Source organism: Antrostomus carolinensis, unplaced genomic scaffold (genome assembly GCF_000700745.2).
Source record: "Antrostomus carolinensis isolate BGI_N321 unplaced genomic scaffold, ASM70074v2 scaffold5698, whole genome shotgun sequence".
NCBI classification, from domain to species: Eukaryota; Metazoa; Chordata; class Aves; order Caprimulgiformes; family Caprimulgidae; genus Antrostomus; species Antrostomus carolinensis.
Genome location: NW_010334892.1, coordinates 99,780 through 115,621, shown reverse-complemented (window position 1 = coordinate 115,621; position 15,842 = coordinate 99,780). Strand labels below are relative to the sequence as shown.

General features: G+C 45.5%; 1 protein-coding gene across 1 annotated transcript in view; it reads right to left on the bottom strand.

The window, feature by feature from the left end:
* Positions 1 to 14,547, bottom strand: part of ABTB3 (ankyrin repeat and BTB domain containing 3) — a 77,409-nt gene extending 62,862 nt beyond the window's left edge. The window contains exons 1-2 of the mRNA XM_010174328.2: positions 14,406 to 14,547; positions 766 to 970 (exon numbers count right to left, since the gene is read on the bottom strand). Coding sequence (XP_010172630.2) covers positions 766 to 970; positions 14,406 to 14,481 — 281 coding nt within the window. The 5' untranslated portion in view covers positions 14,482 to 14,547. The remainder of the gene's footprint in view (positions 1 to 765; positions 971 to 14,405) is intronic.
* Positions 14,548 to 15,842: the final 1,295 nt, after the last annotated feature.

The window sequence follows — 15,842 nt, the reverse complement described above, 5'->3', positions numbered from 1 at the left end:
TACTGGAGGGTTTTCTGGGCTTTTGATGGGAGATGGCTTTATTTTCTTGGCCAGCAAGCTATCCCAGTTGCTTTCTGCAGTGCCTGGGTGCAGAGCTGCCCCACACTGGGCACCCTGCCTGACTGCCTGCCGGCACTTTGTAACCTCATCACCAGCTTCAGTGGCATCTCCTTCTCACTTACAGCAGACTCAGTCAGGTGTGCCTCCCCTCCACTGGCCACCTCCAGGGCAGGGACAACAGCAGCACATCCAGAGCCTGCCATGTCCCTGGCCAGGACAGCCCTGAGGTTTCTCCTGTGCCTGGGTACTCGGCATGGCTGGAGCCCAGCATCTTTAACAACCTCTCCTCTCCACACACTACTCTATTCATTTTCCACTTGCCCAATCACAGCTGTCGAGCCCTATTAATGCGTAAAAAAACCCACATTTAAACCCAAACCTGCTAGGCCAGAAATAGAAGTTCTCATTTTCTTTTCCAAAACACAGAATAGCTGAGCAACAACGAAAGGAAAAGGAAATCTCTCCAGAGCGCACATCTGGAACCAATTTGCTGTATGTAGCCACTGGGTGTCACTTTTGATATATACTGGGTCAGCCACGCAGTGCTTCAGCAAGAGAAATGGATTTCAAAGAGGTGATCCTAAACCAAACCAGACTGCTCCGCAGACTCTCACGCGCAAGCTGTAATTAGCAATTAGCTAGCCAGGCTGATTTATTAACAAAACGTCTTTGCCACGACATTAAGTGCTGCGCAGTGGCTCTTACCTCTCGGTCTGCAGTGTGACTTTTGACGGTTCCACGTTGGGGTTTTCCCACTCCATCTGTGGGCAGTGCATGAAGTAGCAGAGGGTGTACAGAGCCTCCGGCTCCCAGTAGAGCGATCCCTGCTTCTGGTGCATCGGCGTCCCGTTCCCATGCTGCTTGGCGTTGAGGGGCTGGAGGTGGTGCATCGCTCGAGACACCAGGTCACCTGGGAAAAAGCAAAAGCTGGGTGAATGTCAGGCTTTTCGGCTGCCTCTCCCCAAATTTTTCAAACCAAAAGGCGTGTCAGGTTGGTGTTCCATTTAACCTCACATATGCAAACAGTAAAGAGTAAGACAGGATCCTGTGCACTGCTCTTTGCCACATCAGACTTTGCCTGGCTGTTTACACAGCGTGGTGTGACATACCTGGGCTGTGGACAATCTCCCGAAGGCACGCAGGAGACGTGTTTCTGCAAATACAGCATGTAGGTAGCGTCCAGCTGGCCCACCTCAGCACCACCAGAAGAGCCAGTACGTCACGGGCTGGGGTCACAGCTACCTACAGGCAGCCCTTGGAGGCTGCCAAAACCCCACAGTACCAAGAATGACCAGTGGGGACGATGCAGAGTGGCACCAGAAGCTGCATGCTCCTGGGTAGGGCACAACAGGAGGAGGGAGGCATCGGGTAACACACAGAGCACTGCAGGAGTGTGAGAAGGGACACGAGGGCGAGGAAAAAAGGTGGGGGGGGAAATTTGCTAAAAGACAGTATCAGAAATGTGCAACCAAAATTGCAATTTTTAAGCCCAGGCTGGGCCTGGAAAACTTATGTTAGTAGAAGAGCAAAACCTGTGAAACAGGCTCATCCAGTCCCTGAGGTTTTCAGAGCACAGAAAATGGCCCAAGAGAAACAAGCTCATTGTCTCCCCTGTGCCAGTGTGGTTCTGGGTGCAGGGCAGGCATGGGAAACCAGCCTCAATATGCAGACCAGGACCAGTAAAGCCAGCAAATGAGACTAGCAGGCAAATATATGGGCAAGCAGCAGTGAGTTTCTTAGCACAGAACTGATTGTAACTAATTAACTAAAGCATCTCCCTCCAAGGCAGTGAATTTTACGTTTGTTGACTAGTGACCACTCCATCAAAGGCAAGGAAACAATTGTGGTTATAAACCGCTTGCTTTCACATGCTCAAGTCATGCTGAGAGTGCTTTGGGGGCAAATAATGATCTCGGATCAAATCAGATGGTTTATTTTAAATGAAAATCTGAGCAAGAGCCCTTTGGGTCACTCTTAAGCTATACAAATGTGAGTGATGGGGAAAAGAGGACATAATTTTCCAGTGTTAAGAAGAAGTCATATGTTTTCTCTTATTTGTTTTTCCCAAGAGACCATTGGGCACTGAAACTTGGAAGAAAAAGTTGGAAATGTACACCAAGGTAGGAATATAAAACCAAATCTCGGGGGGAAAAAAAGGCTGGATACTGAACTCCTGGGCAAACTTTGACTGTGTGCAAGGCAGAGCACAGGGGGTTTTTTTGCAAAGTCCCACCCCTGTGAACACACCACAGCACATCACCTCTCTCCAGCCTGACTTGCACAGAAAATGCTGCTGCTGCTGCAATAATGTGCACCAGGGAGAAGAGAAACGTCTCACTGAAAAATGCTCAAGCCCAGTTCTCCAAAAACACAGCCTTAAAACCATGAAGAGAAGAAAACCACTGGCATGAGAAAACTGCCGAGTCCGTGATTTCAGGGTTTTGACACAATTTTTTGCTGCACTCTGCAATATTCCTCTGATTCAAAGCTTTCATTTAAAAATAGTTTCTGCCTTTTCCCTCTGCCAGGAAATTATCACGACAGAACCCATCTTGCAGCCCTGCATGCTCAGAAATTCCGAGAGAAGCTGTGCAGGCAGAAAGCCTGCAGGATCAGGTCCACAGCAGAAACACATGTGCCTCTGAGATGACTCTTCAGTCCTGCACAAAATTATCTGCAGGCAACCAGAAGCAGGAGGAAAGTTTGGGACACCCTTCACTCAGCTCCCTCTGTCACAGCAGACATGCACTGCCAAGTCTAGCATGGGCCAATTTAACTGCTAGTAACCTTGCTGATAGCAAAAGTAAATTCCTTTCTTCTCTGAATTGGCAAAAAAATTGCCTAGAAGTGCTGGCTCCAACATCCAGCTTAACTAATAACAGCAAAAGCAGAGAAAAAGGACTTACACTAAATTCAGCCTTTTCAGACCCAAACCACTACAGCACTAAAGCATGTGGTTAAAGTTAAGCACATGACTATTCTTATTTCAGAGGACTGAGACAGCAGGCACCAGAGAACGCCTCTGACTTCTGTACCAAACGATGACTAAAAATCAGGATGCAATTTAGGCCCAGATTCAGGCAGCAGCATTACTTCATCCCCATTCCTCCCCGAGCACTGGGGCCATGCAACTTTGATGACACATCCAGCACCAGAGGAAGTTGCAGGGTAAGTAAGGAGGGAAAGCAGCAGCAAGAATGACGTAGGCAGGGCGGGCAGCTCAGCACTGCTGCTGATGCAAGGCTGGAGGAACTCGAGCCTCAATTAAATCAATGGCAAATCTCCTACCCGTTTCAGTACGACCAGGAGCTCACCATTTTATTCTGTATTTCCTCAACTGCTTCTTAAGAAACCCAAACCAAGTCATGCTATTAAAGCTGAATTAATGCTTTTTATGTTTAAGCCTCATTTAATTACATTATACCAAAAACTGATTGGCTTAGATCTTGCTTTTGCCTTTGCTATATTATCTCTGGTTACCTTTAAAATAATTTCTATATTAGCAATTATTATAACATTCCTCTGTCAGAGACAACTCAAGGCTTAAATAATCAATACCTATAAAGCATCAAGCTTCACAGAGGACAGTAAGTAAGCATAAAAAGCTATTATCACCCTGGGACCCAACAGGCAGAACAATGGAGGTAGGACAGGAATTGCTGGTCTCTATTTTATTCCACAGCGTAACCTCAGACAAGCCAGTGCACGCCCTGGTGCCCTTTTCCTCCTCCAGCCACATCCAGTTATGGTGCAAATTCTTCAGGGCAGAGACTGTGCCTTGGTATATCTGTGCACCAGGATCAGTGCCAAAAAGGGACGATGGAGTTGACAGCCGCACACACACGCTGTATAGTAGTACTTATGCATACTCTGTAAAATGGAGCGTTGTACAACATCTGGTTCAAGATGCAAGTGTGTTGTTTCAATCCCTACCATGTTCTGCCACTTCTTCACAGAATTGTAGAATCATTTTGGCTGGAAAAGACCTTTAAGATCATCAAGTCCAACCATAAACCTAGCACTGCTTTCCTTGCTAAAGATGCTTTTGCTTCTCCATTTTCTTCCAAAGAAGATACCAAGAGTTGAAATTCTCTTTGATATTGGCCAGGGCACTCCAAGCCCATGGTCATGAAACCATCTCCATGATGGGACTCACTGGTCTGGTCTCCAGCAGCCAGCCAACTCAAGTCTCATCTGGAAGACCAATCTATATTTGCTCCCCTTACCAGCTGTAAAAGCCACAGTATATCTGAACACCAAGGGCAATCTTGAACTTGTGGCCAAGTATCTAGTGGAAAGCCCCCTTCATCCCTTTGTGTTAGCTGTCTCTGCTCTTCAGAGCCATGTTCAGCTACAGCAATGCTCTGCAAGGGGAGGTTACCTGCTCACACCATTGCTGGCTCTTCTGCTTCTTTTTTGGCCCTGAAATCACGTCTCAGATATATTAACTGAGTGCGTCTGGAAGACCAATAAATTCCTGAGTGCATCACTTCCAAAAAAACCCATAAAAAAAAAATAATCCCAGCAGCTGAGTCAAACTTGTAACTCCAGGGATGTGGCTACCAAGGGCTGTGGTGTCATGACACAAGGGGCTCGGCGAGGATCCCTGCCTCACCGTCCCCTGCAGTCATTCTCACCCCTGTACCACCACCTGCAACCCATCCAAGGAACAGACTGGGGGAGCCGATCTGTCTGACAAAAAACGTTGCCAATTTTATTTTATTTTTAATTTAAACCAAATAAACACTTTCACAATTTACACAACATAAGCCAAGTGAGCCAACGCACAAACTGCTCTGCTGGCAAAGCCAGGGAGAGGAAGACATCTCGTTATGCAGGGTAGACACACACACACCAAAAATGAACAGCAAGGTGGGGGGATATTTGAGGATATTTTTGTTGCCAAAACAGTGAAGCCACAACTGGAGGGAAGGCTCCTAGAAGGCAGCAAAGGAGGTGGCAAGCCTGAGGCTGGCACTGTTGCAGTCCTGGGTCAGGATGGGGAAGAGCTCCAGCAACACAGCTCCATGCTGGGGCCGGTCAGCCCGGAGCAGAAACACTGTGCCTTGCACACCTAGCCAAGGGCCCGCAAACCCATCACCGCAGCGCTGCGTGCAGACAGCTGCTGCTGTAGCTGCCAGTATTTCATCCCTTCCACAGCTAAAGCAGGACTCGCCCATCACTGCTGCTGTCAGTTCAGCACAGTTTATGGATGCAAAGTCCACATACATTTGATTTAAAGACTGGAAATATTATGTAATGTGCATGTTGTGACACAGGCCTGGTTTAAGGCAATACTGAATATTTAAGGAACAGCTTCACTGACTTCAAGCCAAAGATGTGATGTGACAGGGAAAGTTAAGCTGCTCCAGTCTGCAGCGGGGTGGTATATTCACAACATACAGCACACAACTGGACTGCTCCAGCCCTCTCCACAGTGACTAGCTAAGCACTTTTTTCCCCAGTGTTTGGCTTCAGTAAAAGCTATTATCACTGCTCTTAGTATTTTAGAGCCCAGAGTTTAAAAAATAACACATCCATTTCCAATTTTTCCAACAGAGGAGGAGGAGGAAAAAAAAAAAAAAAAAAAGAAAAAAATCAAAAAGAGAAGGAAGAAAGAGGAAATGATAGATGCCCAATGCCCACTTCTGAGGAGCTTTCTGAAGGATTTTATAGTCTGTCATAATGGACGTGATCTTGCAAATATGCCTGCTTAAGAGCAGGCTTGCTGCTTTCAGAGGAATAAACTTCCACCCCCTAAAACATCCAGCTGGGTGTGTGTTTGCACAACCATGACCCAGAGGTGAATGATGCTGGACCGATCCTTCCACAGCCACTCCCTATGACACCTACCTTGAGGTTTTTCTAATTCCAAAAACACATCCTAAAACTGCAAGAACAACTTAACGACAAAATTTTACGCACTGAAAACAAGCCACACAGTTCTTGGCCTGTGTCTTTCCTTCAAAGCCCAGGGAGAGAGGAGGATCTGTCTCCACTGCATACCTATTCTCATGTGATGCCCTGTCAGGGCACCATGCAAAGCAGCAGCAGGTCATGCTTCTAGCACAACAGCATTCTGCAGTCAGCACCCATCAGTTTGAGGCTGCTGCTCTGATCATCCTTCTAGCTGTCCATGACTCTAATGTGTGTAGCCTGCTCTTGGGAATCACGCCCTGTGGTGGGGCATGTTGACAGCAGCAGTGTTACTGCTTTGCTGTATTACCTGGGTGAACATTTTCTCCTGCAAAGAGGGGCTATAGACTGGAGTTGTATCTGTCCTTCAGAGCCCTTAATGTCCTCCTGTGTCCTGTCAAGACCACAAAAAGGGGAGTATCGGTCAGGGAGCTGCACTCCAGATACCACCTTCATGTCATGGCCAGTAGTTTTCAAAGTTTGCCCCCTTACAAGCATGTGAGCCAGGTGCAAAACTCACTTTCTTGACCTAGATTCATTTCATACCTCAGTATAGAATTCTTGGATCTATGGTTTTGCTCACAACCAGCTCCAGGGAGACTGTATTGAAAACATGAACTATAACTCGGATAATAAACCATATTCTATGCAATCAGACTGTTACCTGGTAGCCATGGTCATCCTGCATCCTCCTCATACCATAGGTAAGTCTCTCTCCCTTTCTACCTCCCTGTTGCCTCTAGTTTCTGCACCAAAGTGATGCATTGCTACTACTCACCCCGGCATATGCCTGTAAACGCATGAATGCAGATGAACATCACAACTACCCTACGAGTAGTTGAACTGTCTCCTGTACCATGGCAGACTGCCTCCAGCCATCCGTTCAGTCAGCCGCCCAAGCCACCCCTACACTCTTGATTTCAGCAGTGCTGTTCCTCCAGGTTTTCTCTGCCTCTGGTATTGCATCAATCTCTATGTTTCAGAAGTCAGCTGAGCAAAAACTGCTCAAGCAAAACCTTTCATCAAATGATTTACTGGAGGTCTTTCTATCGCTAACTCAAGACAACCCATCTATACCAGGAAAGGACCGTGCAGAAAGCAAGGGTGAGTGCACACTAGAAAGTGTTTAGTATGTATTTCACTGTGCATATGTTCTTACCAAAAAGTTTCTTCAAACATAAAGCTATGCTATTCTTGGCACACAGTATATTCCAGATTCAAGAGCCAGCTGCCTTAGGCTGTGGGTGCGCTTGGAGTGCCATAACCCACAGTCAGTGGAGCATCCCACGTGTAACAGATTCACCATCGAGCTCACCCTGCAGAAACCTCCTCATCTCTGCCATCTCCACTTGCCCACTTCATGTCCCTATGTGAGTTTGCTACCCCAGGCAACGTTTTCTTCTCCTTACAGCCATTCATCTCTCCCACAGAAGATCAAATGAAGAGAGCTGTGATCCCAAACTTTGAATTCAGCACCAAGAAACAGGATTGGGATACGAGCAGCCCATTTCCTGACAGTGGCTTCCCTGTGGCCTCCCACAGATCGTTTAACCTTTTATCTCCACTTATCCCACCATCACAAGAAGTTTGTATTTATATTACATAAAAAGTGTTTGTGTGCGATTTAGTGTTTGCAAAGCCTTTGAAGACTGAGAAATTAGGGATTGGATACATCCCATAAAAAAGCCACAATAATAATTAAACCTTCTCAAGTTCACATACCTATTATAACAACACTATTACCTTCAAAATCTCCAATCTAATGTGGCAAGCATGATGTTTGTGTTTGATTCCTCTTAAACCACGTCAACTCCAAACAAAACAAGCTTTGACTCAGATGAGCTATTCATCTGCTGACCTAATGCACAGCCTTCACTCTGTGGACCACCACTGCCTTATGGACCACCATTCCTGGATTTTCTTTGGCCTGACACAGACCCGTGTCCTCAACTCTGAATTTAAGAGCCCCCCACTGCTGAGCAGGCCAGCTGAAGAGCACTCACCCAGGCCTGACAGTTTGCCTGTGCTCCACACAGCAGGGATAGGGAGGACTGCAAACCTAAGGAAAGGAAAATGCTGTTTTAATCTTGAGCATGCTGAGATACACAGGAATTCATGGGTGAGTAGGAGTCCACACCACCAAGGGTGATGTAGGTAGGGGAGTCCTGAGCTGATACATTGGTGTGTCAGGGAAGGGTGGTGGAGGGTTGGAGCTCCAGCATCCCCCTACCCACCAAAGCAATGCCTTTTGCTCTCTAACCATCAAACCTGAGTGAGCTTAAACGCATGAGGTAGAAACCCTGGAGGAACAAAACCACCTGTGCAGGGACAGACCTCGGTTCAGCCCCCAGGAAGGTGAAGGGGGCTGAGTCTCATCCATGGGGGGAGCCTCCAAAGGAGTGCTGACAGCAGATGGAGACCCAGGCAGGTGTTGGGTCTGTTCTGTAGCTGCCTCTGTTCAGTCAGTGTAACCTAAGACAGAAATCCACACCCCTGGTGAGCAGGGCAGAGAAAGGGAAGATAAAACCTTAGCAGGGTGTAGAAGACTGGTATTTTCAAATTATCTTCCCTTCCGCTTTGTTTCCACTGACAAATAAATGTACTGCTTTATGGTGTATGATAGTGGGTATCTCAGGGGGAAGGGAAGGAAAGCAGGGGGGCTGTTAATTAACCCATAACCCTTCTTGTGCACAGATGTGGACAGCAAATGGAGAGTCAGATCCATCACTCAGAGGGGACCACAAGGGGAATGGAGCAGCAGCCAGGGGAGACTGCAGCCAGCTACCACTTAATGGAGGCAAAAAACTACCTAGCATTGAAGCACTACATTAACCTGTCTCATGTTCTCTGCTAGGGGGTGAAGGGGCACCTCAACAACTTCTCTTTTTAACTTTTACACATGGAGCAGATGCTGTGTGGATCACACCAAGGAAAAAGTGCAAACAAGAGGCCCAGAAAAGCGGTGGGAGGGCAAGGACATAGAGATCTTCTGCAATAACCTAGCAGAAGGCCCTCAAAAACATCTGGAAAGCAGCCACACGGGCTGCCAGTCTATGGCCAAACCCTACGCGGAAGGGAGCACTACCATCTGAATTGCAGGTTTCGGCTAGTACCTCTGCTTGGCTCAGCACTGCACCGCATGAACCAAACCATTCACAGGGAATAAGCTATAGCCGTTCTCTATGCTGCTGCTTAGTCTGAGAAAAATATCTGACAAACAGGACTTTTGTTCTGGCAGTAAATAGAGCACTTCGAACAACCCTCCTTCAGATGCCACCCTTCCAGCAATCAGCTTTACACTGGCATTTGCTTCTAAGCCTAGGTTTAACCTCTTATTTAAAGGGCATGAATCAATTTGTGTGGCTCCTGCAGTGCTCCTTCCTGTTGGTTGCAGAAGATTGAGATTAGATGAAAAGGCAAGGGAGGGGATGCTGACTTTCATCATCATCTCAGCTGGGATAGTGAGGAGAAATGAAAAACAGTATAGCAGCTGTATGCAATCACATTCCTACTTACACTTGAGCAGTGGCCCTTCCTTTCACCCCTAAAAGTATGCCAAGATCTACTGGGAGGCTGTTATTTTGGAGGCAAAGAGAGGATGACAGGGAAGGGTGGCATTTGCCCAGTGGCAAAAAAGAAAACCTTGCTGAGACCTGAGTGGTGACATGGAGGAAATACAGGCCTGAACATCACATTTGTGAGCTGCTCAAACACCATTCAAACGCTAAAAAGCCCCGAGACCAGCAGTGTTTAGTCACACCTGCAGATTATCCTAGTTTAAAATAAAAATGCCTACTTGTTGCAGTTAACACTCAAGAGTAATCCCATCAACCACTGGTCACTGTGGTTTGCACAAGACTGGGTGGCAAATTTCTCACCCAGGAAAGCCATAGTGGATTGGCCATCTTTGGACCCAAAGCAAGCCCCAAATAATTTTCTGCTCTAACCTGAAGACATGTGTGAAGACACAGTTTGGATGACATCCTAAGCTACAATTTATCTCTCTGTGCAGCTCAAGAGACACAACCTTTCTGCACCCCTACGCATGTACCTCAGCATAAGGTGGCTGTCCCAGCTCGGCCATACACTAACACCTTATGCTCTTCGCTCCAAGGCAGTGAGGGAGGAATATTTCTTGGTGCCAGGATTGGTGTCCAGTGCACCCTAAGGCTCTGCTCTTCCTTGTCACCACCTACGTGCACATGCAAAAGAAAGAGGGTCCTCTAGCAAAACACCAGTGACCGTCAGCTGTAAGCCTGATCCCTTCTGCATCTGGTCTCCAAGCTGGTAGCAATATTTTTAGATGGGTGATGAAGACATGTATTGGAGTGTTATGCAATTAAATATAACATAAATGTCTGTGGATTGCAAATATGCATATAAAGAAGTCAGGAAAACTATTCAAAGGTCTAAATGCAGTATCATGGGATCCCTCAACTGCCAAAGCTCTTCCAAATATTCTTCTCTTTTTCTATTCAGTCTACTTATTTTTCCCCATCTGAAGGGGTGGGAAATAAAGGAGAAGAACTAGAAATCTAGAAGAATCCCCAAAACTTTCTGAAAAAAATCACAAGCAGATCTATTCCCCGTTCCCTCTAGTTCTGGTCTGGAAACAAAGGAAACTTTAGGAAAAACTGGAAAAAAATTTGAAAATAATAAGTCTTGTGAAATATTTTCTTTAAGATTAAACACTGAAATACTGTCAGTCTACTGTTTAAAATCCTATTATTTTTGCCGTGCTTCAGTTCTTCCCAGTGTTCTCTATATAATTAGCATTTCAAATGAAATTACATTATTTTAAAACACACTGTAGTAGGCAATTACAATTCCTGAATACTAAATGCCAATATAACATAGGCCAGATTTATTGTCATTCCTTAACTTTGTGCCATGTTCATTCTATTTTAATGAATAAGGTTTCACGTAAATTTTTCAAGCCTTTTCCTTGGAATCACGCATTACCTCTGTAATTGCGTTGCAGAATTAGGTCTCTATTTATATTATCCTACTAAGTCTTGGAGACGAAACCTTCCTTTGATTTTTCCATTAAGTCAGCAACATCACCTCATCTTCCTATTTTCAGGAGAGCACCCCAGGGCCAGGAGCGCTCCCTCGCCCCACTGCCGCCGGGCAGGGCAGGGCTGTCCCAGCGACCAGTAGCTGCCTGCAAAGCCCAGGAGATGGGAGCAGAAGCACCAGGCAAACAGGGTTTGGGGGGGACCAGAGCAGCATCCACAAGTCAGGTCACACCTGCCTGGCCATGAGGACCTCTCAATGGCAGCCTGGGTCAACCTCCTCTGCAGCATTCCCAGAGGGTGCTGCCCTCCCCTCTATGGTCATGTCCACCACCCCACCTTTCCTCAATTTTCTCTCACCTCTGTCACCCCCCAGGGAGGCACAGCTCACATAAACAGTTTTTTTCTAATACACTGACAGCATACATGAAAAAACAAAGGGAGCAGACAAATGAGGGCTGTCACATGTAGGTGAAGGAACCACAAGATACAAGGTTTTTCACCTTGTGAATCTATTTTCCACCTGGGACAGACTGTGAAGAAATTAAGAAGATTTGAGCTGGACTACAGGTGCTGGGTAGTAAACAGACCCTGTTTGCCAGCTGTCACTTTTCAGGGGGAAGATTTGATTTCCCAGTCTCCAAACCTCCAGCAGCTCAGCAGCTGGCCATGCCGCTGCGTGCAAGGATGCTGGGCAGAACCGAGAGCAGGGGAAGCCTTTCCCCCGCATGCAGGCGTTTGTTAATTCTAGATTTTTCTGTTCTGTTTCTATTTCCAGTTAATTCTATTCTGTGTACTTGCAATACTTTAATTATTAATGTTGATAAACTACAGGAAATCTCATTCAATTAGAATTGCCTTTTATTTCCCCCCTCTTTTTTTTTTGAGATGAAATTAAATTGCTTTATTGCAAGACCACTCTTTGCTCGTGTTTTCTGTGCTCTTTTAAAGAGAACAGAAATGAAGTCCTTGCTCCTGGGATATTGCAAGCTGTTAGGACATTGCAGACATGCCCAGGGACTGCCCGCTCTGTTGGTCCATCATGCCAAGCTTCTGTCCTCACCACTCACTCCTGACTGTCGTCTCCTCCTCCTCCTCTTCACAGTGCTATCCTCTTAATTTGCTCCTATCCAGAGAGTCTCCCTCACTGCCTTTAGTCATCTTCAGAAGAGCAAGGGTTTTTACGTACCTAACCCTTCCCTCATGTCCCACTTTCTCCATGCCAGAGCTTGCCATACGCCCTTTCCTCTCCACAACACCGCTTCTAAAGCTCTCCATCCTCCTCACACCACTGGGGCAATGATAAATCCTCGTTCACCCACACCCTCTCCGCCAACACCATCTGATCCCCAGGTGTTCCCCCCTGGCCTCTCCCCATTGCTCAGTGTTTCTGCCCCCACGCTGCAGTTCCCCAGCCTCCCTCCATGGCAGAGGCTTTGCTGTAACCTCCAGGCCATAGCCTCTGCTGATGCCAGAGACAGACAGAAAAGCACTGCACAAAGAGCAAACCCCCTTGTACCCCCCACCCCTCACTTCATTATTCTCCCCAAATTCATGGGTTTTTGCCCACCGACATGATGCGCCTGCCTCCACATTTCACAACTCAGTTTTGAACTCCACACCAGCACTGCTCCACAGCCAAGACTTCTACCCAGCTGAGCACCAAGCCTTGCAAGCTTTGCCAATTACCACTCCTCCTACTGCTTCTTCCCTGACATGCATCTGCTTGCAGCGGCTGGGGAGGTACCCTCGATGGTTGTCCAGAGGGCTTCTGGAGGGCTACCAGCATGCGGGAGGTGCCAACCTCTCTGACAGCTGCATCTCACTCCCACTGATGCAGTATTTTCTTCGAGCTGGCCACCCTGAAGAGTGTTTTGCCCATATTTGCAGCCAACAGACATACAGAAAGCAAACCTTATCAACGAAGCATTTGAATCTAAGGCAGGACTATTTAGAGATGACAGATTACTGGAAGTCAAATATAAAAGCGGGGAAGATGGGATGAATGTAATTAAGGAGTCTAGCTTTTTGGGTTGCCTACAGAACTTCAAAAAAATCCAGAATGAAAAAAAAACAACTCTGAAATATCCACGGACTACTTATTTATTAAAACACAACCATATGTACTTTTAAGAAAGAGAGCTTATCATGCATAATTTAGTTGGCATACAGACAGTACTGTTGTGTGTTTCATGTGTGTGAAATAAATAAGCATAAATTACTTAATTTGAATAACACCAAACACCTGATTCCAGAGACAGAGCAACACTTCACGCTAAGGCATGCAAGTGCTCTTGGCTTGTTGATGTTTCACCAGAGCAGAGAAAAATTAGCAAGCTAAAAACAAATCTATATTGTGGCTGGCAGACAAACACCCATGATACAGCCAGAGGACTCATGAACAGCACGTAAACTGCGCCCAGATGGTATGATGGAGCTACAGAAAAGGCCAGGAAAATGAACATGGGATACCTATACAAGTTCTTTATGATATTGGTAACACAGAATTCAGTAGTAAGAACAACAGGAAGCCAGGCAGTCTGTACCTTCGTAGATTCAAGTCTTTTCAATTTCTCCCAAAAATTTCCTAACAGACTTCAGGAAAAAAAATACTTGACAGTATTTCCCACCCATAGCTTCATACCTCTAACTATACATTAAAGGTAATTAGAAGGCTTCTATATTAATAGGAAAAAAAAATTAAAAGACACTTCTGGTAATTTAATCTCCATGTCACACGAGGATTCACATGGCATTTGCCTCCTACAATTTATTTGTGCTGAAACAAAAGCTTTCTGATTTTGACAGATATCATAGATTCTCACATTTCTCAAAAAGTGTTTTGATTAACAGCAAATAATTTATTTTGCAGGTACAAATTCCTCTGGTGCAGGTTTGAGTTGTGGCTCTTACCTCTGCTGAAACTGGAGAAGGAAAGACAGGGTGAAGGACCCTTTGTAACACAGGTCAAACCAGCTCTGCTTTAAATTCCTTATAGTATTTCCTTCACTTACTGCAACCTTCAGCTTTTTGCCTGCCCATCTCAAAATAGGCATCCCAGTAAAATGAGACAGGACCCCAGTATGACAGACATTTGCAAGCCTGGCCAAGCTGTGAGATGCTCTCAAATGCAACATAGGGAAGATGAAATAAAACATCTTCCACCTTTAAAAATGAGAGCAGTGTATGCAAACAAGTCATAGGCACTCCTATAAGACTGCATGAGACTTCTCTCCTCCTACAGCTTCAGCTTTGAAACTGGCCATGGAGCATAAACATGGCTAGATCTGACACAAAGTCTCCTTTAACATGACACATGCCCCCTCACGTCTCCTCTGCACACCAGGCAATGCAAGCGGCTTTGCTTTACTCCTAGGAAAGAAACCCAAACTTTATCAACAAACTTGTACTTACTGAGTTCAGCGATGCTCCCCACACGTGTAGCAAGTAAAGACTGCTCGATGGTCCTCAGCTCTGACTGGCTGAACATCTGCACTTCCCCGGGCTTGTTTGACCTTTGCTGGTCTTTGTGAAGGTTCAAGCTGTCTGGCAGGCAGAGAACACCTACAGTGGACAAAAAGAAAGGAGAAGTCCAATGTAATTTCAACCAGTATGGATGACTTTGCTGCCATCACCACATCGTTTTGGGGACATTCCAAGATGAAGCCTGTGTGTGCAGAGCTAAAAGACAACCAATCTTGTTGTGGTTAAAAATCTCTATTTTCATTTTCTCCGTTTGTTCTACAAAACTGAACTAACAGGCACAATAAATGTACATACAAATGTGTGCACAAATATTTAAGAACAGCAATCATACTGGGGAGGATGCTGGAAAAATATGCACTTGTTTTAACTACTATAAAAGTATTTTTTTCAAAGACTAAAAATGGAAAATATTCATGTGCTAATTACCACGGGATGGGCAAACATAGGAAGAGTTCTTTTCATGTGATTTTAGAACTTATATGAGAAATGTTGTGTCATTTAATGTTGTGTCAACTCAGTGTCACAGATGATTCATGCTCTCAGAAGTGGCCTTCCTTAGCTCTTCTGAATATCCTCAATGTTATGATGTTACCTAGAGATAATTCTTACAGAAAATCCTAGGGAATTGCCCAAGGAGGAGGTCCAGAGGGTTCCAAAGAAGCCTCCTAGAGACTACTCCAAACCCATACAAATTAGAAAATGTTATCTCAGCAACAGAATTACTAAGTTTGGTTTTAAAATTACATATGAGACAGACAATACATTCACAGGATTTTCCTGTAAGGGGAATTCCACTGACAATTGCCAAAATAACAGACAGCATCAAGATGCTCTCGGTGTCATTGCTGGGCTTATTTGATTTATTTTGTAAACACAATTCCTGGCATTTGAACTGCCTGGCCTTCAAACACCCATTATGCAGAAGCCCTTACAGCTGTGAATTTTTGTGGGGCAGGACATAAGTAAAGCTACTGACATAAAATAATTTACAAACACATTCATTCAGGCACAAAAGTCACTTTCTGCCACAACATCTAAACCCTCAGGCATAAATAGAGGGCGCACGTTTATTAATCAAAATCACTGTCATGCTAAAAACCAGAACTTATTTACAAGAGCAAGAACTGCATTACCATCCTTGGGTAACAGATGCATGCGTGTCCAGCTTGGAGAGCAAGTTCTCCTCCCTTCCTCTGGTCTATAAATAGACAGCTATGGCCACGCTCTCCACAGCATCACCTTCCCAGTCCTGCTGGGGCACACACAGGTGGAGACTCGCTGGAGGAAATGGAATTGTACCTCTCTATGATTATTAAATTTAATCTTATCTCCAGTTGTGTGATATGCAACAACTACCTTTGAAAA